Source organism: Meles meles, chromosome 4 (assembly GCF_922984935.1).
Source record: "Meles meles chromosome 4, mMelMel3.1 paternal haplotype, whole genome shotgun sequence".
Classification (NCBI taxonomy): Eukaryota; Metazoa; Chordata; class Mammalia; order Carnivora; family Mustelidae; genus Meles; species Meles meles.
The window spans coordinates 114,522,634-114,544,971 of record NC_060069.1 but is presented as its reverse complement, the minus strand read 5'-3'; the positions used below and the strand labels follow the sequence as shown (position 1 = coordinate 114,544,971).

Genomic DNA, 22,338 nt, shown 5'->3' with positions numbered 1-22,338 from the left:
CACAACCTCTCTCCCACCAGAAAAATCCAGCATATAAACAAAAGGATGGTTTATAAGTGACAACTTGAAAAACAAAACAAAACCCAGTGATTTCTAAGTAAAAAGGTGAAGTAAGGAAAAAAAAAAATCTGTCAGTATTCCTAAGTAAAGACTTGGACATGGGCAGTCAGGCCCTAGAGACCAAGGTTAGCTTAAAACTGTAAAGCATTCCACATTTCCTCAGCACCTTTGAAAATACTGGTTTAATATTCTTTAAGGACATGTAGCCATAGTTAAAGCACTAAACTTATTACCTCAGGAATACTATGCTTCTGGCCCCATGACTTACATCCTTGTGGAACCTTTAATCACATTTTCTTCACTACAAATTTTAAGCTAATATACACTCTCACACATCACATTTCATCTTTATACACAACCAACCTGAATTTTCTTTCAAAAATACACTATTAAATAGTGTACTTAATACAGGAAATAGCCACAGGTAGTTTACAAACCCATTCCTATTTCATCTTACCTCTTGTCTGGGTCACTCTCCTATTAATTTTCAGTCTTCCAGCATATATACCAGAGTATATTGCTTCTGTGTGATTTACTGTATGAAAGCCAGCTGCTTTAAGAACAATGTGCATTATCCACTGGAGCTGCATGGGTTCAAAAGGATTACGTTGCCACTGATTCTAACCTTTTGCAGAATCAGACACTGTGCATGCTGACAGTGGTTTAAAGGGTCTGCTTTGCTGCCTTCGAAACAAAAATCCCCATTTAAGTTTTGTTTTCTAAAAGCAAAACTAAAAAGGATTAACTGAAACCAAAAGAAAACTATTTTACAGCACTTACTTTGTTAATTTAAAAACCAACATGCTGTAAAATAATTACACACATATGCACACACATACACACATGAAATCATCCAGACCATAACCCCCAACCTCCAAAAAAAAAAAGAAAGTCAAATCAACAAATCAAAGTTTTTATTTGCATGGCCAATTATCATCTGTACTCTTTGCAACTTTAATATCCCTTTTAACATGTTCTAAGCTTTTATTGTACAGGGATTAAAGCTGCAACACTGCAAACTTCCTTCCATAGCCACTCCCACAACACCTAAACATGAAACATGTAACAAATGACAACAACACAAACAGAAATACTAAGTTCCACCATTCAACACAGTTCATGACAGTGTCTTTAGGGTTCAGTTGAAAAGGGAGTAAACTTCTAAAAAGAGGGTCATTCTCCTTTCCCCCTGATTTTATAACGTTGGTGGTTTTAATCCGTATTTCTTTGCAACTTCTGTCTGGGCATGGGCAGCATCACAGAGTGAGTACAGATGAGCCATCTCCATTTCTGATTTGGCCAGGTTAATAGCTTTGTTGAACATATCAATGGCTTTCTCCATGTTTCCTCTAAAAGAACAATTTTAAATGTTTCACATCCAACAAGCATTTCACAGAATACAATGAAGTTTCTGACCACCCAGTTTCATGATTCTAAAAAAATTGTTCTGTGTAAGAAACAAAATAGTGCCTAATACATAGGAAGCAATGAGTATCAGCTACTATTACAAATACTATGTACTTACATTATACCTTTTGTAGTATTTGTTTACAGATAAGAACAGTGAGACTAGCAAAATTAAATGATTTATTTGAAATTCTTGTCTGGTTCCTAAATTCTGTGTGTTTCTATACTACACAGACTCCTTTAGAAAGCAGTGACATAACTTCAGAGAACATTAATGGTATTGAGGGGCCTTCACACTGTGAACTCCTCTTCTTTCCCCTCATCTTTTACCACCATACTCCCACCTATGCACCTCCACTCCAGTTACATAGGATGCCCCCAGGACCTTGGCTCTCCTACCTACACGTAATACTGAGATGATTTATGGCATCTCTGCCTGACTCTAATCAAATCCTCACTGTTCTAAGGCCCAGTTCAAATACAATATCCTTATGAAAAATATCTTCCTCTTCTGTCCCCAGTCTTCCCATAGACATATCATTCTGTGCAAGTCAGATGAATATATATTCATATTCTTAACTACATCCTTAATAGGCACTTCTCAATTTCCAGAACCTAGTACAATGCCTGATAATTAGTATCTGTTTTTTGAGTAAATGGATGAATATGCTTGGTCAAAAAAAATGTAATTTACCTCTTATAGTCTAGATGTGGTTAGGCTTTACATACTTGCCAAGAACCAAAAACCGTTTTGTCTTACCCATGCATATATGAATATATGCTTGTAATCTTACAATAAACAAACTCTTAAGAAATACAACAGACCTCTGGGGTGACTGTAGTTAACCTTCTACCACAACATATATTAAAGACTTGTTTTTTAAACTAAGAGTTCATGTTTGCTTATTATACAGACAGTAGACTGGCTAAATTCTAGGATAATGAGCAATCTGATTCATTTATTTACATTCGTTTACTTATTTGTAAGGTAGGATTTAGAATGGATTCCTTAAAGTATAATTAATATACCAAGAAAACCATCAAAATGTGTATCGGGGGTCTTAACCCAGGCTCTACAAATAACTTTATAGCCTTCCTCAAAAAAGATTAAGAACCAGTATCCCATCCTATCCTAGTGCAAGAATATTCACATTAACAAACTGGCAAATAAATAATATTTACATTTAATTTTCACAAATTTCATCAGCCTATATCTATTCCGCCCACTAAAAAGAAAGGACCCAGGAGGGGCTGAATGACAGGGAGTTAAGATAATCCCTGTAGATTCCTATAAGATCAGTTAATTTGGTATTAGTGAAATATAGGACCTAATATCCTATCCATACTACTGGATCATCATGTAACCCTGTTAACCAGTTTGGGCATCAGTTTCTACACTCTTTAGTTAAAATGAAGATCATATACTCCCTACCTTTATAAGGACTGGGATAAAGATCATCTGAAATAAAATTTGGAAAAACACCCAAGCAAGCTTCAGTACCTGGCCTAGAGTGAATACTCAAATGGATAGCAATGCCACTATTAAGGTGTATATGACACTAAATTCTATGGCATAAATAGCTGTCACCTATTAATGGTGATCCCCAAATGCAATGCTGGAAAAATATTCTCACAAAACAAGAAGTTATGAGCAGTAAGAGTTGCAGAAAGTCTTATCTAGCTCCCTGATTTTTAAGAAAACTCATGGGCTCAGGGATGATGTGTTAACATGTCTAGCTATTTGGCTGGTTGCTTATTTGAGGCAGGATCTAGATCTTCCTGTATTCTGGGTGGAACCCTTATGCTGCACTGCGCTGCCTAAGCACAGTCAGGTACTTTTTCCTCCAACAGAAATAATATAGGTGAAAAGAGGGAAGAACACATAAGAGGTATTAGAGAAAGATCAAATTTTCCTTTCTAATGCATATGCTTGACTTACACTTAAAAAGTTTTGTTTAACTTTTACAGGAAAAAATTAAGGCAAATCAAAGTTATATAGTTTTGAGGTAAGCTTCCTTCAAAAGGCATGACATTAAGAATTTAATGGATATTGACAATAACCTATTTGTAATGAGAAGAATGAAAAGATAAAAATCTGTGGAGCTGACTTAAATTTCCTTACAACAAGCTATAGAAGTTACCTTTGCACTTCAATAGTTCCCATGGTTTCATATGCAAAATCACATTTATTGTCAATTTCAATAGCCTTGCTGATGAGCTCCAAACCTCTATCCAGATCTTGCTTCCACTGAAGCTGAAGTAAACTACAAATGCAACAAGGCAGTCAGATGTAACTATGGCATAGTATCAATAGGAACATAGCACGCGACTCCATTTCTGCCCTCAATGAATTTACAAGGAAAAACAATCTAAAACAGTATATAATCAGCATTAATTTTTTTCCCTCAATTTTATATTGGTTTTATAGTCCAAATTCCTTATTATAAAAAAAGTGTCCAAAGGTCTAGACTCTATTACTAATTTACCTTGCAAAGCTGCTTTACTTTTTCTACAGTTTTTTTTTTTTTTAAATGATAAGTACATAAGGACTAGAAAAACTTATTTAGATATAGGTAACATTTGACAGGATGTTCAGAACTGAAATCTTTAAAGTAGAGTGAAAACTATATATTTACCAACTGCTGTGTAAGAATGAAACATAAAATTTTAAAAATTAACAATCAAGCATCTACAGCATTAAGAAATTTGTCAGTTAGGGCGCCTGGGTGGCTCAGTGGGTTAAGCCGCTGCCTTCGGCTCAGGTCATGATCTCGGGGTCCTGGGATCAAGTCCCACATAGGGCTCTCTGCTCAGAAGGGAGCCTGCTTCCCTCTCTCTCTCTCTCTGCCTGCCTCTCTATCTACTTGTGATCTGTCTCTGTCAAATAAATGTTAAAAAAAAAAAAAAAAAAGAAATTTGTCAGTTAATTCACTGGTACTATCAGTCCCCCCACTTCCTTTCTTAATGACCAGAAGATATCCATATTACATGCAAGATACACAGTTTCTTACAGAAACAAAGAGGTATACAAAAACATACATACCCTTTATGAACATATGTTGTGGCATTATCTGGTTCCAAATCAATACATTTATCATACATATCATCAGCTTTACCAAACTGTTGTTGATCTGTTAATGCCTATGTGAGGAGACAACTTTAGTTATATTAAGGTAACTGTCAGCCTAAGCAATTAAAGTATATTGTTCACTAATTAAATTTACTTAACTTATCCATTCATTACCAACTTAAATGTTACATCTTTATTTAACAAAGCACAGTTGTAAATATGAACTCTTACCTGTTCTTTCCTTTTGTCAAGTGGTTACATAGAACAGCAGATGATCTCGTACAGTGGATACCAGAGAAAGTCCCACTTTTAGTGCCAATTCCAGTTCTAACATCAGTTTCCCACAGGTACACTCAAGTCATTTATTCATAATTTATGATAATATCATAAGGGACTTATTTTTAAAGACAGTACTCATTTGGAAGAATAAATTTAGTTATGTGTAACTATTATCAGAGTCATTCCTTAAAAATGTTAATAAAAAGAGGTGCATGGGTGACTCAGTCATGAAGCGCCTGCCTTTGGCTTAGGTCATGATTCCAGTGTCGTGGGAGAGAGCCCCACTTCCGGGCCCCCTGCTTAGTGGGGAGCCTGCCTCTCCCTCTTCAGCTTCCCTGTGCTTGTGTTCCCTTTCTTGCCATCTCTATCATAAATAAATAAAATCTTTAAAAAACAAAAAGTTGCTAAAAGAAAAAAAAAAGCAGCTACAGTCAACTATTTTAGGGCAAATTCCATGGCAGAAATGAAACGCTTGCTTTTATGGATACCAGTTCACACTGAACCTAACTTTGAGACTTGGCCTGCATCTAAGCTCAAACTGGAGAGTTTAAAAAAAAGTTACATTATATCTGTTTATATATAATGTAACATATATATGTTATTTCATGAAGTAAAAATCACAAGGGTGAAAGGACAGAAATTTTAGACTAAAAAAAAAAAAAAATTTAGACTAGTAGTAACATTAGTGCGGATAAGAAGATAGCTCAATAAGCCATAGCTATTCTGAAGGCAGCATAGTGACAGGGAAAAATGCAATTAGAAAAGCTCCCAGGGCACCTGGGTGGTTCAGTCATTAAGCGTCTGCCTTCGTCTCAAGGTCATGATCCCAGGGTCCTGGGATCCAGCCCCACATCAAGCTCCGTGCTCAGCAGGAAGCCAGCCTGCTTCTCCCTCTTACTTCATTTGCTTGTGTTCCCTCTCTGTCAAAAAAATAAAATCTTAAAAAAAAAAATGCATGGAAGAAATTAAAAACAACTTTCAGAAAGGTTTGGAGGTAGGAATCTATCACAGATGGTTATTTTTATTTTTAAAAAAATTTTTTTCAAGATTTTGTCAGAAAGAGAGAGAGAGAGTAGGAGTGGCAGGCAGAAGGAGAAGCAGGCTCCCCAAAGAGCGAGAAGCTCAATGCAGGACTTGATCCCAGGACCCTGAATTTATGACCTGAGCTGAAGGCAGATGCTTAACCAACTGAGCCACCCAGGTGTCCCATGGTCATTTTGAAATCCTATTTCTGTGATGTTTGGGGTAGCAGAAAAACACTTCTTTGGAATAAAATAGAATAAGAGAAGATATTACACAGCATACTGAGATATCTGGTTTATGAAGATATCAAAAGCAACTTTCAACGTAAAGACTAAGAGAAAACATTCTGAGATCATTTACTTACAGAAGAAAGTCTAACTGTGGCTGTAAGAAGCTAACCATTTTCATTCAAATGGATGACTTAAAATTAGTAAGTGTTCAAAGACTTCAGACTACAATTAAAAAGTGAAAATAATTTAAGTGTACATTCTCCTCTCCATACCTTCAATCCTAAAGCAAGGAAAGGTTTCAGATTTGGCAAACCACAGAGAAGTTAAAATGAGCTGTTCAGCCTATCTAAACATTTAAAAGGACAGTGATCCAAATAGGAAGAAAAGCCTTTCCATCACATTCTTCCTACCAACTGCACAGAGTAAATTTTCCTCAGGTAATTAACTTTTGCTAATCCAATCCAAATGAACATTTGAGGGAAAGACTCAACTTAAGCTTCCCCATGCTGAGTTTAGGGCCAGGGTTCTCAAACTGTATTAATACAGGAGTCACTCCTAAGATGATTCAAGACCGTTTTGGAGCCAGGAGAATCATAACAGGAACAAAGCCATTCATGTTCACAGAAGCTGCAACCAGGGAAGAACTGTTCTCTAATTTCCATACTGAAATTCAGCATACAAATGCAGTTCTTTAAAAGACTGGAAACTGGGAGCCCTGCTGGCTCATTCAGTGAAGTACACAACTCTTGAATTTGGGGTTTTGAGTTCGAGCCCCATGTTGGGTACAGAGATTACATCAAAATGAAATCTTTAAGGGGCATCTGCATGGCTCAGATGGCTAAGCTTCACTCTTGACTTTAGCTCAGGGTTGTGAGATCAAGCCCTGAATCAGGCTCTTCTGGGCATACAGCCTGCTTGAGATGCTCTCTGCCTCCCTTCTCCCTTTGCTCCTCCCCCCATCTCTAAAAAAATAAAATTTTGGAAAAAAAAAAGCCAACTGAAAAAATATAAAAATCACATTACCTGAGCATATAGTGCATAGCCTTCAGCACACCTTGGAAATTTCTTTATGACCTCTTCAAAACCTTTCATAGCTGCTTGGATTTGTGAAGAATTGTTTCCCGTATATGCCTGGCGATACTGTTTAAAACAATCAAAACAGGCCTGTCAAATCAAGAACTCAAAAACTTACGGAATTTAACATATTACAAAAAGTCACACAAAATCACATAAATATTTCCAGAAAAGCAGGTGATTTGCTAACCTAATTTGCTGCATCTAAAAGGGTTCCAAGGAAATATCTCCGGAGCAGGGATCCATAGGCTATGTACAACTATGACTTCATTGCCATTATACAATTTCAAGATGTTCAATAATCTAGAAGAAGGCATACTAACTTGTAAGAAGTTAACTTTGCATATAAATGGGGGAGTTTTAAGTCTAATAATTTATTATACTTTACATAGTTACTATTAAGCTTCATCTAATAACATTTTTCATCCACAATTTAAAAGTGCTTGTGACCAATTTCTTTCTTTAAAAAAGTCTTTTGGGATTCAGGCTATAGGGTTAACTGGCATACCTCATTTCACTAAAAATAACCTTATTTTAGTTGATTTTCAGCTTTGTGTTTCTAAATATTAACAACGTGAGATTAGAGAGCAGTTATTTGGTATGATTTAAGACTATGTCCTCAAATGCTTTTGTTTTTTTGTGCTAGCTTATGGTAAAAAAAAAAAACCAGGGAGAACAGTGCTGTTTAGGGGAGCATGAAATCAGGGAGAAACATCTATCAAGATGAACTCAAATAAAACATCCAGAGGAATATAGGAGTAATACCTCAATTAGCAAATACACTTCTATTTCCCAAAACACATTTTTCCCTTGTAGTCATCCTCTGGGGGAAAAAGAGATGATGGTTTTGTAGACAGTGAGATACTTTTTTTGTTAACAATGGGAAATAAAAATGTTTAGGAAAACACAATATAAAGTAGAACCTACCAACGCAAAGCATTTCTGAGCTTGTGCCAGAGCTGACTCAGGTCTTAATCTAATACATTCATCAAAATCTGCAACTGCTTCTTCAACTTGATCAAGCAGTATTTTCAGCTAAGAAAACAAAACAAAACACACAGACACACACAACAGATATACGCAATGCAAAATAATAGGCACACCAGTTGAATACAGTTGTCTCTTATCATGGTTTAGCATCATGCTATGCATGTAGTAGTTATTCAGTATAGAATTATACTTTCTAGAAACAGTGAACTAGAAAATCCTATAATGTATTTTATTTATAAAGATTTTATTTATTTATCTGACACAGAGAGAGAGAGATGGTGAGGGAGGGAATACAAGCAGGGGGAGTGGGAGAGGGAGAAGCAGGCTTCCTGCCAAGTAGGAAACCCGATGTGGGGCTTGATCCCAGGACCCTGGGATCACGACCTGAGCCGAAGGCAGCTGCTTTTCTGTTATTATATGGATAGCCTATACATTCCACCCTAATGCATTTCAAGAAACCATCCATGTTAAACAGATAATAAAGCCATGTGTTCCCCAGGTGAGGCTGAAACTGGGAATGGTTTTCATCACTACATATCCTTACTAAAAATCAAATATGTGTATTATAAAACTCCATTCAGAAGAGATTTTTTGGTATTATTTGGATAGTCCAGGACAAAATCTCCTTACAGCAAGAAGCCCACAGAAATTACCCTGTTGATTCTAGCATTAACTCAAAATGTTCAATAAATGTTTCAGTGTCACTGAAAACCTAAGAGCCAGAAATACCTGAAAACCAAACTTGAACTTGCAGGCCAACATCTGTAGGCTTCTCTCTCTCTCTCTCTTTTTTAAATGAGCAAATACCAAAATTCAAAGGACAAATATTTAAGATGGGACTAAATAAATGCCAACCCAAACTATAACACTATACTTTTGTTCACAGCGATCAGAAATGATACAAGGAAACTTGTGACAACATTCTCAAAAATGGTATCCTATTCCTCAATCCAAAGGTCAGAACTCCTGATAAGAAAATTAATTTACCTGTCCTCGGTGGTGATAAACATCTGCATTTTGAGGATCAATGTCAGCAGCCATGTTAAAATCCTGAGTAGAGAGCAAAGGCTGCTGCTGTTGCATGTACATGCTGCCTCTTTTAATAAGAGCATTTGCTCGAAGCTACATAACCAAAATGAGAAAAGGTCTGTCATTACTAGAATTTAGTCTTTTAAAAACAGTCTTTTTTGAAGTCTAATTCACACATCAAAAGCTCATCCTTTAAAAGCATACAAGTCAGTCATTTTTAATATAGTCACAGAGCTGTGTAGCCATCAGCACTAATTCCAAACATTTCCATCACCCCCAAAAGAAACCTCATACACATTAGCAGTCATTCCCCATTTCCTTCTTAATCTTCAGCCCCAATCTACTTTCTATTTCTACAGATTTGTATGTTCTGAACATTCACATAGATGGAATTGTACATTATGTGGCCTTTCTGTGTCTAGCTTCCTTCATTTAACATAAGGTTTTCAAGGTTCATCTATGTTATAGCGTGTGTCAATATGTCATTCTTGTCTATGGATGAATAATATTCCACTGTAAAGACAGACCACAATTTATCTGTTCATCAGCTGATGAACATCTGAGTTGCTTCCACTTTTTGGCTATTATGAATAATACTGCTATGAACATCCATGTTTAAGTTTTTGTGTTGATACATATATTCATTTCTCTTGGGTATATACTTTAGAGGGGAACTGCTGGGTCATACATTTATGTTACAGATCTATAACTCAATATATTTAAATTTCTGAGGCACTCCCAAACTGATTTCCAGAGGGATGTTACCATTTTACATTTCTACCAGCAATGTGTAAGAGTTCCAATTTCTCCATATCCTCACTAATACTTTTAACTGTCCATCTTTATGATTATAGCCATCTTGGTGGGTATAAAGTGATACCTCATTATAATTTTGGTTTTCATTTCCCTATGGCAAGTGATCCTGAACATCTTTTCATATTCTTATTGACCATTTATATATTCTTCAGAGAAAGTCTGTTCAGATCTTTGACCTATTTTTAAACTGGGTTCTACTGTTGAGTTCTGTATATCCTGGATAAAAGCACCTTATTGGATACATGATTTGTGATATCTTCTCCCATTCCATGGAGTGTGTTTTCTCTTCCTTCATGGTGTCTTTTGAATTACAAATGTTTTTAGTTTTGATGATTTTTGTATTGTTGCTATATCTAAGGAATCATTGCCTAATTCAAGGGAAGGAAGATTTCCTCCTAAGTTTTCTTCCAAGAGTTTTATAGTTTGAACTCTTACATTTAGGTCTCTCATCCATTTTGAGTTAATTTTTGTACAGGGCATATGATAATTATCATTGCTACTTGCCATTAAAACAACTAAGTCATGGTCATGAAAGCAAAAAATAGGTTTCTTCTCCAAAAAAATGTTTTGAGACAAAAGTACATGTAAATTTTCTTTCAATGAAACAAATAAGAATACCCCCTTAATTATAACAAAACCAGAAGATATTTGTAATCACTAGGAAATAAAATGCAAAGTCATATTACTAGGGTATCTTCAACTTGAAAACCTCATTTTGAAAGGAACTTCTAACAAATACTTAGCTGTAATGCCTTTTGTTTTTAAGAGGTTAAGATAGTTTATTAAATACTTAGGCCCTGAAAACAACTTTTACAATCCACAAAATACATGAATGATTCATTTGGAGGTGAAAAGTGCCAGAATTTAATGAGGAAACAAACAACAGAGATGTTAACAAACTAATAAATAAATTTGGTTAATTGGTAGCTAAGCTCTGTCTTATTAAAACACTGAGTAGAAGACTCATATAATTCAACAGATCACCTTAAATCTTAATTATGAAAATAATCATATACACATAAAAAGCTGTTCCAACCACATAACTATAGAAATTTTTGATCTACTTCAGTATATCTCTATATCATATTTTTAGAACCCATTTTAAAATTCATGTAACATAAAATCTTTCAGATTAAATGTGCTTTGTTAAATGCATTTTACAATCTTATACGACCTACAGCATTAATGTATCGCCCTTACTCCTATCTAAATATAGTCTAATACAGTAGACAGTGGCTATAAAAGGAAGCTGAGTTACCAGATGCCATAGAAAAAAGAAAAAAATTCCTTTTCTGGTTAAAGATAACTATCACTGATATTTACATTTCAGTTTCACTGTATCAAATCATCATTAGGTGTAGCAGCTTCCAAAATAAAAACAGCCTTTTGGAGAATGGCAACATCAATGTGAAAAATTTAGCAAAACATGCAAAAGCTGCACTTTTTAGTTAATTCTTTTCACACACACACATTTTAAAAGGTACCTTCACATTAGCTTCTTTCAAACTGATGACTTTATCTAAATCTGGTTTGGCTGCATTGGCATTGCCAATAAGCAGGTAGAAGGTAGCTCGTAGTAATAATGCTTCTGCCATGTATTTGCCTTGAGCATCTATTTCTTTTGAGCATTCACTTATTATTTTATCATAGTTTTCTTCTTCCATATACTGTTTGGCCCTTAAATATCCAGAACTGGGAAAACAAAAATGAACATAGGAAATTATTTACTAAGCAAGGATCAAATGCTGAAACTTGCCACACTTAGCATTACTAGAGTTAAGCAACTGCCCACTTCCCCTTAACATTCCAGTGTAGGACTGGAATGGGGCAGTGGGGAGAGGGATAACATATCAGGCTTCCTGATGTGGACTGGGATTTTTCTTGATGTCTTGGGAAGTTTAAAAAAAGGGTTAACAGCAGAATCAACAGCAGAAACCTAGGGTTACTGCCGAGGCTTCAGCATTTATGTATGTTAAAAGATGAACTAATGACTGACTGATCTGCAACTTGGACAAGGATCTGGTCTTATTCACCTTCAAACATATGGCACACTGATGTCACTCACCAGTTATTTTATGACCAAAAGAAAGAAAAGAGAAATAAGAGATAATTAAGTTTAGGTCACAGAAGCCAAGCGAAGAGGCATGACCCAATCCATGCTTGGTAAAGAACACAGTTGTGGAAAATGCACTGTAAAAGAGCAAGACGGGAGGCAGAGAATTATCTGAAAGGCTCTCATCCAGAAGCTGTGTTGTTTCACCTAAATGAACGGACCCAGAATGAACAGGTGGAAATATCAAAGAAGGAAATTTAAAGGAAGAGTCTTCTATTAAGTACGACATTTAAAAAACCACACACTTTCTTACTTTTTAAAATACATGATTATTCTTCTAACATCATTATTCTAACATGATAACTTTTATTGAGGATGCTTGTAGAAGGGATTTTTTTTTTTTATGTGAAAAGGGAATTTATACTAACTAACCTCTATGGGGTCTTACAAATATAAGGTTCCATAAGTTAGAGTACATTTTCTCATTTAATTTGTTATACATCCTAAGTAGAGAAAAGTAGCAAGCAATTTAAGCTATATCAGTCAAAATCTTATAAACTCTCTTAATTTATCTTTTTTTTTTTAAAGATTTTATTTATTTATTTGACAGAGATCAATCACAAGTAGATAGAGAGGCAGGAAGAGAGAGGGAGAGAGGGAAGCAGGCTCCCTGCTGAGCAGAAAGCCTGATGCGGGACTCGATCCCAGGACCCTGGGATCATGACCTGAGCCGAAGGCAGCGGCTTAACCCACTGAGCCACCCAGGCGCCCTTAATTTATCTTAATTAATAATTACATTCTAATATTCTCCGCATCTTAACTTCATTGTAGTTTTTCTAGCAAGGACTATTCGCTAACCTGAAGAGGAAATTATTGGCATTGCCTTAAACATTTACTTCTCAACTACAATTTTCTGAAAAGACTGTGTATCAACTAACTAAAGTTTGAATATCTTGGTACAATTATGCATAGTATCTTTCCTTAAAAGGTGGTCAACAATGGTTGAAAAATTAGGAGACAGAAATCAAAAGCAGTGTTTCCTCAAACTTTCCAATGTGCTATAGATGCAGAACTGTGTTTTGCTACAGGAACAATATTCCCATTTTTCTAGAACTCATTAAAAAATGCCATGTTGGTAGTAATATTGTACCTTCTCTTAGAAAGGAGAGCCAGCTTTACCACCAAAACACAATACTGATAAATATAAATGGACAAGCAGACTATGTGACTTACATACCACATCACATCACTTGACCTCCAGTTGTAAACGTAGCATCTTGTACTTTGGTTTCTATTCTCTACACAAGCAAACACAAGAAGCCCAAAGAATGGCTAGGCAAGCAAAAAACAAAGAAAAAACTCTGAAGGAAGTCATTCTTCAGGGCACTCCTAAGCCCCTCATAGTTTATAATATTCCCTGCACTAAAACATCTGGATGTTGAGCTACATGACAATTTTCAGGTTAGTGCCCTTGTTCCAATACAGTCAACCACTTGACTCACTGGGAATCCTCTTGACAATATCATGTAGGAAGATACAGATACAATGCTTGATATACTTACTTTTCTTTAACTTCTGAGGCCTCTCCTTCTTTGTCTTTATCTTCATCAGACTTCTCTCCTTTAAGCATGGGCTGAGAAATAATATCATCCGTGAAGGAACTGAAGTAAGATTTGATAAACTGTGGAGATGGCATCAGAGGCTCACGATTCTGAAATATAATCATGTTTAAATATATCAAAATGAGAAAACACTGACCATAGAAGCAGGTACATTTGTACAACACTGAGAATGACTGCTGTAAAACTGGAATCTCATTCTCAGGTAACTGAAGAATATTAGGGTCCAAACCACAGGACAAGAGACAGTGGAATAGGTAAAGTTACCCATCCCAAGCAGATTTTAAACGACACCCCTCTGGGACTCTTGGGTGGTGCAGTTGGCTAGGCATTCAACTTTTGTTTTCGGCTCAGGTTATAATCTCAGGGTCCTGAGATCGAGCCCCATGTTAGGCTCTGAGCTGAGCGTGCAGTCTGCTTATGACTATCTCTCCTTCCCCCTCTGCCCTACACACACACACACACACACACACACACACTCTCTCTCTCTCTCTCTCTCAAATAAATATTAAATGACACTTCCTCTCTTGAAAGATGTAAAGTATCAAGAACCCCTAGAACTACTCACTAAAAAGTTAAAAAGGTGAAATGTGTAACACAGGAGGCAAATAACTGTTGAGTTAAAAATTACCTCCTTCTAGTGCACCTGGCTGGCTCAGTCAGTAGAGTGTGCAACTCTTGGTCTTGGGTTATAAGTATGAGTCCCACAGTGCGTGTAGAGATTGCTTAAAAATAAAAATGATCTCCCTCTGGTCTCTGTCCTAGAAGATCAGCATCTTAATTAACCATTCAAGACCACATCTTACATAGGTGCTGTAATGTTAAGTCTATTTACCACAGGCTTTCATCTGTCCTCCAGTTGTACTGCATCTCCATTACAGTAAATGCCATCAAAAGTCTGACTGAAATCTCATTTTTTTTTTAATTTCTCTTAAAGTTGATGGCTCATTTAAAAAAATTAACATATATTATTTGTTTCAGGGGTACAGGTCTGTGAATCATCAGTCTTATGCAATTCATAGCACTCACCATAGCACATACCCTCCCCAACGTCCATCACCCAGCCACCCTATCCTTAGCCCGCAACCCCCTCTAGCAACTCTCAGTTTGTTTCATGAGATTAAGAGTCTCTTATGGTTTGTCTCCCTCCCCGGTCCCATCTTGTTTCATTTTTTCCTTGCTTCCCCCAATGACCCTCCGCCCTGCCTCTCAAATTCCTCATGTCCCATGACCATATGATAATTGTCTTTCTCTGACTGACTTACTTCACTTAGCATAATACCCTCTAGTTTCATCCAGGTTGTTGCAAATGCCAAGATTTTGTTTTTTTTTTTTTTTTTTTTTTTTGATGGCTGCATAGTATTCCATTGTATATATATACCACATCTTCTTTATCCATTCATCTGTTGATGGACATCTAGGCTCTTTCCATAGTTTGGCTACTGTGGACATTGCTGCTATAAATATTTGGGTACACATGCCCCTTCAGATCCTTACATTTTATCTTTAGGGAAATTTCATTCCTTACTTAAATTACCACTTTTGGGCATGGCAAACTGATTCATAATTATGGAAGTATTTTACTTCTCCTTTTAGTCTGATTAGGATAAAGTTTTTTTTTTTTTTAAAGATTTTATTTATTTACTTATTTGACAGAGAGAGATCACAAGTAGGCAGAGAGGCAGGCAGAGAGAGAGAGAGAGGAGGAAGCAGGCTCTTTGCCGAGCAGAGCGCCTGATGTGGGACTCAATCCAAGAACTATGAGAACATGACCTGAGCCAAAGGCAGAGGCTTAACCCACTGAGCCACCCAGGAACCCTGATTAGGATAAAGTTTTAAAGAGGGTAGAGAATACCATGGACATAAGACTCTTATCACATATTTTGGATCTTTTAGCTTAAGAATTCAACTCAAAGATTTTTAAATGAAAAATATGACATTTTAGATCATATGCATAACAAATACCATTTCTATTATTTTGGTAGATTTAATACTTTTATATTTGAAAGAGGAAAAAAAAAAGGAATTTGGTTTTGTAAGTAAATGACCTAATGTAGTAGGATAGATGAGACTGGGAGGGAAGAAAACACAAGAAATCTACGGGGAAACCCATATTTTTGTGGAAGAGATTCAATTTCTTACTCTAGGATTATACAAGTTAATATTTTAAATCAAATGGTCACCCATCAAGTGAAAAAAGTATGCTTAACTTCAGTATTTCACTGAAGACTGTGCATAGGAATATACAGTGGCAATCATTTGCCACTTTAAAAAAAGCAGTACTAAAGACTGAGTAAATCATTAATGTCTTTAGTTTACTATTTCAGCTTGGAAAAGGCACCTCCCTGCCTTCCATAGAGAATTACAAATTTAAAATGAAAACAATGTAAGCAATGGACTTAATAAGTATCAAAGGAACAAGATACAAATTTTAGCTCTGTCACTTATTAGCCATGTGACCTGGTACATGTCATTTTCTGTTTTCTCATCTCCAGATGGCAATAAAAATACTTGCCTAATTTATCTTACAGGGTTGTTGTAAAAATAAAAACAATAATGTAAAAATATTTTACATTATTTACAAATATTTACAAATGTGGGGTGCTTGGGTGGCTCAGTGGGCTGGGTCTCTGTTTTCGGCTCAGGTCGTGATCCCAGGGTTCTGGGATCCAGGCTCACGTTGGGCTCTCTGCTCAGCAGGGAGCCTGTGTCCTCCTCTCTCTGCCTGCCTCTTTGCCTGCTTGTTATCTCTCTCTCTGTCAAATAAATAAATAAAATCTTAAAAAAAAAAGTATTTTGTGATTTTGTGTACAAAGGTGGCATACAAACAGATTAGAAAATCTAAGTGGAGGGGCACCTGGCTGGCTCAAGTTGGAAAAGTGTGTGACTCTTGATATTGGGGTTGTGAATCTGAGCCTCATGTTGGGTACAGAGATTACTTAACCAATAAAAACTTAAAAAGAAAAAAGAAAATTTAAGTGGAAACTGATTTGGAACCTGTGTAAATGTGGGTTATCTTATATTTTCTTACCACCCCGAAGTCCAACCAGTACAACCACTCAACAATAGCATTATATAAATAAACACAAGAAACTAGGCTCCTTCAAGGTTGGGAGACTATTACATGGTACTTACACAGTGTTTTAAGGAACCTGTTCTAAGAAATGATCAAGGGAAAAAGGGTTCTAGAGATTAAAGAGACTGAGAACAACTACACCACTACAGCTACATTCCTCCTGAAGATTCATAATATATCCTAGCACATGAAAGTCTTGCAGTGAAGAAACCTGTTTTAACTGTTTAACTCAGTGCAAAATTAAAAAACAAACAAACATACAGCTTACTGAAGTCAATTTAAAAATTTCCTTCAAGAAAAAAGGAACAACTGCCTTAATATTACTGAAGTTTAGTAAAAAATCTCCAGTGATATTTAGTGATGCTTGTGGTAGTCCCATGGCACTCTTATAGCCCTCCATGACACTTCATTGTATCATGCCTTTTACACTTATTAATGGTCTCTCTCACTAAATTGTAATTCTGTAAGGGCAAGGACAATAGCTACCCACCCTCCTAAAATTGCTTTGTTCAATAAATGTTTCTTGAATTAAGTCATCTGTTACAGATTGCCTTGTGCCAATTTACATATTATATCTTTAAAAACTGTAATGATATAGGCAGGAGTTGGCAAATTTTTCCTGTAAAAGATGAGATTAATAATAAGTATTTTAGGCTTTGCAGGCCATATAGTCTCTGTCACAACCACTCTACTCTGCTGTTAAAGCTTAAAAGCAGCCAAAAACAATGTCTGAGTGCTGTTTCCCAGTTAAAACGTTACTTATACAAACAGGGGGCAGACTGGACATGGCTCATGGCCTTCTTTGGTGATCCCTAATATAGATGAATTCTTTCAGTATCCTCCAGATACCATATTGGATATAGCCTACATTTAACATTCTTATTTTGAAAAGATAAGCCACAAAGTCCGAGATTACAGGAAAAGAAATACAATCCAGATCTAATTTCAGTTGTTATTATTACTATGACATCCAAGTTTAAGCAGTGTAAATTAAACATGACCTTTCATAATGTATGTTTCCTCTATTGACCAACTCAGACTTACCTTGTATTTTTCTTTGGCTTTCTCTTTTCCAAGAAGTTTAAGAACTTTATCAGCTAACAGCATGCTTTGTTGATTTTGGAACCCTTCTAGTATACATACAGCAGTGACATCTAGAAATGATGGAAAAAATAAAAGTATAAAATTATTGCAAAGATGATCAGCAGCATCAAATGGGCACCATGTTACCACAGAAAGCCAAACCAAATTGATAGCCTGATATAGCTATCAATTTCATTTCCAATAAATTGATTCTGTTCAATACTTTAGTTTTATATACTCTATAACCAAACTCAAAGCTCATAAATTCATTCCACTTCTCTAGTTATTCGCTTTCCTCACCTGTGAAATCCAAGGGACTATACTGCATGGTTTGTGATGTTTCTCACCACTCTCACATTCTACATAGTAAATAAACAAGGAATCCAGGAAGATTCTCTTCTGGCCAGTACCTAAAGGCCAAATCAATGAAATGTGGCTCTCTCATGTTTGATTCTTTTTATAGGCCTCAGAGTTATTCCTTGTGTCCAAAGCCATCTGGCCAAGAGTTCTCAATTAAATCTGCTGCAAAAATACCATTTTCATCTGGTTATGCCACAGTTCAAGATAAAGTGGTTTCAAAGTTAAAAGATCAGTGGTTCCTAAAACTCTCAACCTTTCGGAATACTCAAACACTGGCTGTTCCCACTCTTTCTGAATTCAGTTTCTCAAACTTCCAAATCCTCCAAACAAGTCAATCTGCTGTATGTTCCCCTGATAACCTGGCTGATGCCAATGCCATGTCTTTTTCCCATCCCCTTCCTTCTATCTAAAATCCACTTAACCTCCTTCCTACCAATTATTAACTGTTAGTAACTTCAAGGGCTGGCTGAAAACTCAGAATTCTCTTTTCCAAAGCAACTGTCCTTCCACCCACCACCAAAGTACATGACACCATAAAATCCAACTTTTCTAAAACGTTCTTTAAACCACCCTCACTTGGTAATCCAGACTTTATAAATAAAATGGCTTTTTCCTTTTAAATAATGTTGTTAAAAAATAGTTTTGGCAAAATCTGATTACTGATGCTCTTAAAGTAGTTTAAACTTGCGGAAATCACTTTGGTTAAGCTCCATGTCACCTACAAAAATGTACTTTAAAAGCCAGTGGCCTGTATATTCTAATTGAAGTTTTGGAAGCAAATATGGCCAATTAGAGGCCGCAGAATATTTACAACATTTACTGAGAATGGAAATTCACCTGATGCTTTGTACCAACTACATACTTTCCAATCGGGTATAAAATCGTATTTGAAAATACCAAGAGCAAAAACCAAATGTTTTCTTTAATGATTCATCTCAAAAGTATTTCACATTTATATAGGATAATCACCGAAAATATGCAGAATCTTAGCAACACTATCACTTACTAAAACCTATTTTCTTATTTCTTATTCATGGAATTGCACTGAGGCTCATTATTTGCCCAGTTAAAAATGTATGGGATGTAAACTTCAAATCTTTATACTAATTTAATTCCATAATTGAGAACAAATACTCAAGCACCAACAATCTCAATTTAAACTAGAAAACAAATTCTCAGTTGGGGAAGAATCTAACTTTTAAATCCAAGTGATTTCTCTACTCACAAGCAGAGTTTCATATAAATTTATCAATGACTACAAAGCCTTTAGTAATTTTCATATGTAAACACAAAAATACCCTCACCTTCTAAACATTCCTTCTTATTGTCTAGCTTCTCGTGGGCTTTTGCACGTCTAAAGAGAGCTTTCACATATTTGGGATTAAGTTCAACAGCCTTTGTACAATCCTGTGCCACCTCTTTCCATTTTTGCTGTAATTGAAAGTATTAAAAAAAGTCACACTAAAGGAAGCACTGTTCAAGAGAAATCAGTTTTGGAAACTTAACAGGCTGAGTATTAAGAGTCCTAGAACACACAAAAATATTCCCAATACATAAAAAGAGTCAATATCCACAATATATTATAACAGCTCATATAAATACCTGTAATAAAGAAAAGCAACCTGGTTTTCAAAAACAGGAATAGGACCTACTTAGGCCATCTTTCTACCACCACATCTACAAACCTACCTGCATCTTTGTGCTCCTATCTCCTTCCCTGCTGTTTAAAAGTGAGGAAGTGCCCCTCTTCATCAAAGGACACCTCTCCACCTGTGATCCATATTGTCCCCACTCAAGGACTTCACCCTGTTCACTACTTCTCCTTTGCATCTATCTATATCTCTACTGAAGCATTCCCATGAGCATAAAAACACTCACTCTAGTATTTTCCATCTTTTAAAAATCCTCCTTTGATTCTGTAATTCCTTACAGCTACTACCCCACTTCTCAGCTCCTCTTTATTGCCAAACCTCCAAAGAACAGCCTCTCTACTTGATTTCTGCCTACCTCAATGGGTGCTCCTTCTCAATGTCCCTTGCTACATTCTCCCCCTCCCCCTGAGTTCTACAAGTGGAACATTCACGGTCTCTTCTCTACCCTCTCCCCCTAGGTGATTATATCTATTGTCCTGACATTGTATAAAATCTAAATTTAGATGGTTCTCTTTAGACCAAACCACTCTCCTTAAAATAGACATTTTTAAAAAAAATATTTTATTTATTTATTTGACAGAGAGAGAGGTCACAACTAGGCAGAGAGGCAGGCAGAGAGAGAGGAGGCAGAGAGAGGAGGAAGCAGGCTCCCCGCGGAGCAGAGAGCCCAATGTGGGGCTCGATCCCAGGACCCTGAGATCATGACCTGAGCCGAAGGCAGAGGCCTAAACCACTGAGCCACCCAGGCGCCCCTAAAATAGACATTTCTTAATTCAACTTCTACTTAGCTGTCTAACTCCTTCCCCATTCTACCATTATTAACATTCCTGCTTTTCATTATCCTTCACGTCCAGTACAACAACAGCAAGTCGTTGGTCTCAGCTTTCTTTCATGTTTTACCTAGGCTACTACAACAGCATCCTTATTTGGTCTGCCGGTCTCCACTCTTGCCTCCCTGTAACATATTCTTGACAGAACACTGAAAGCAATTTTAGAGGATGTTTCTGCCCTACTTAATATCCTTAAGTATTTCCCTTTACACTCAGAATCAAATCGAATCTCCTAACCTTTGCAAGGCTTTGTCTCATCTGCCCTCTGCTACCTCTCCAACTGGATTCTCTATACTCCAGGATCCCTTCCAATTCTTTAATTACACCAAACTCCTTCCTGCCTCAAAGCTATTACACATATGGTTTCCTCTATTTCTAACACTGTCTTCTCTACTGTTTTATGTTCCAACCCCATCTCCAGTCATTCCTCTATTAAAGATCAGGTTAACTCTTTAAAGCATTTATGAAAATGTTGTTTAGTAGTTTGCTATTTAGCAAAACTTGAGCTCCACGCATAACTGTTTGCTCTTATAAACCCAGCTCGTACTGCAGTAACCTTCTGTATAGGAGAAGGTCCATAAAATCTGGTTGAACAAATAAATGTGCAGAATACAACTGCCCAATAACCACAGAAAAGGATAGTCAACTTGAGCAACATCTTAAGAAGTGTAAATTAAAACAATGAGAGACAGTATTTTACTCCTACTGGAATGGCACATATTATCAAGACTGAAAATATAAATTGGTGAGAATGACAGAAAACAAGCATGTTCATATATTACTGTTGGGAGTAGGTACTGATGCTATTTCTTTATATTTCCATTTCTAGAATTTTATCCTCCCAAAAGTATGCAAAAAATACTTATGAGAATATTTACTCAAACACTGAATGCAATAGGTAAAATAGGAAACAATCCAAATGTTCATCAATAGGAAGATGTTTTCAGTACACAACTATACAATAGCTACTATATACAGCATTTCAGAAAGAATGACAAATCTGCATATGCTAAGAAAAACTGCACAAGATACAGTGGCAACTGAAAGAATATGTTACAATACATGGTCTCCCCCAACCCTACATATGGCGACAAAAAGTTGAAATAATAGCCTCAAATTATTGAGAAGGTTGGGATCACCAGAAACTGTAGCTTCCTGTATCATCTAATTTTATAAAATCTGATATATATAACTTTGGGTTATATTTGTAACCAGCAAAACTAAAATCTATTTTAAAAAAGCTATGTAATTAAAGGATATGAAAACAAAAAGCCTGGTAATTTCAAAACAATTGAAATTGTTCAGAAAATTGATTAGATTTGGCTGGTATTAAATGAAACACTATGCAAATAAAGCAAGCAAAAAGAAGAAAAAAAAAAACTCCTAAGATACATACCAACTGTTCAAAGGCAGCAGCTCTGTTTTGATAAAATGTGGAAAGGTCAGCGTTCTTCTCTATAGGGCACAAGCTGATCGCCTCAGTATAGCACTGAATAGCTTGTTCATATTTTCCTGCTTTAAAATATTTGTTGCCTTTGTTCTTGGCTGCTTGGGCTCTATCAAGAGAGTTCTAAAATGAGAGGAAATAACACTTACCAATACACAGGAATAGATTCAGATCAGTGATTAAAACAGTGATAAACTGACAGAAGAAAAATGGGGAGGTAGAGTGGCTGTTTACAGTGTA

At 36.2% G+C, this 22,338-nt stretch overlaps 1 protein-coding gene across 1 annotated transcript in view; it reads right to left on the bottom strand.

Annotated features, from left to right (window-relative positions):
• Positions 1-957: 957 nt before the first annotated feature.
• The window catches only part of TOMM70 (translocase of outer mitochondrial membrane 70), a 33,349-nt gene continuing 11,968 nt past the window's right edge, over positions 958-22,338 (bottom strand). The window contains exons 2-12 of the mRNA XM_046002566.1: positions 22,048-22,221; positions 19,474-19,600; positions 17,771-17,880; positions 13,594-13,742; positions 11,463-11,670; positions 9,121-9,255; positions 8,071-8,178; positions 7,093-7,209; positions 4,511-4,608; positions 3,609-3,731; positions 958-1,409 (exon numbers count right to left, since the gene is read on the bottom strand). Coding sequence (XP_045858522.1) covers positions 1,256-1,409; positions 3,609-3,731; positions 4,511-4,608; positions 7,093-7,209; positions 8,071-8,178; positions 9,121-9,255; positions 11,463-11,670; positions 13,594-13,742; positions 17,771-17,880; positions 19,474-19,600; positions 22,048-22,221 — 1,503 coding nt within the window. The 3' untranslated portion in view covers positions 958-1,255. The remainder of the gene's footprint in view (positions 1,410-3,608; positions 3,732-4,510; positions 4,609-7,092; positions 7,210-8,070; positions 8,179-9,120; positions 9,256-11,462; positions 11,671-13,593; positions 13,743-17,770; positions 17,881-19,473; positions 19,601-22,047; positions 22,222-22,338) is intronic.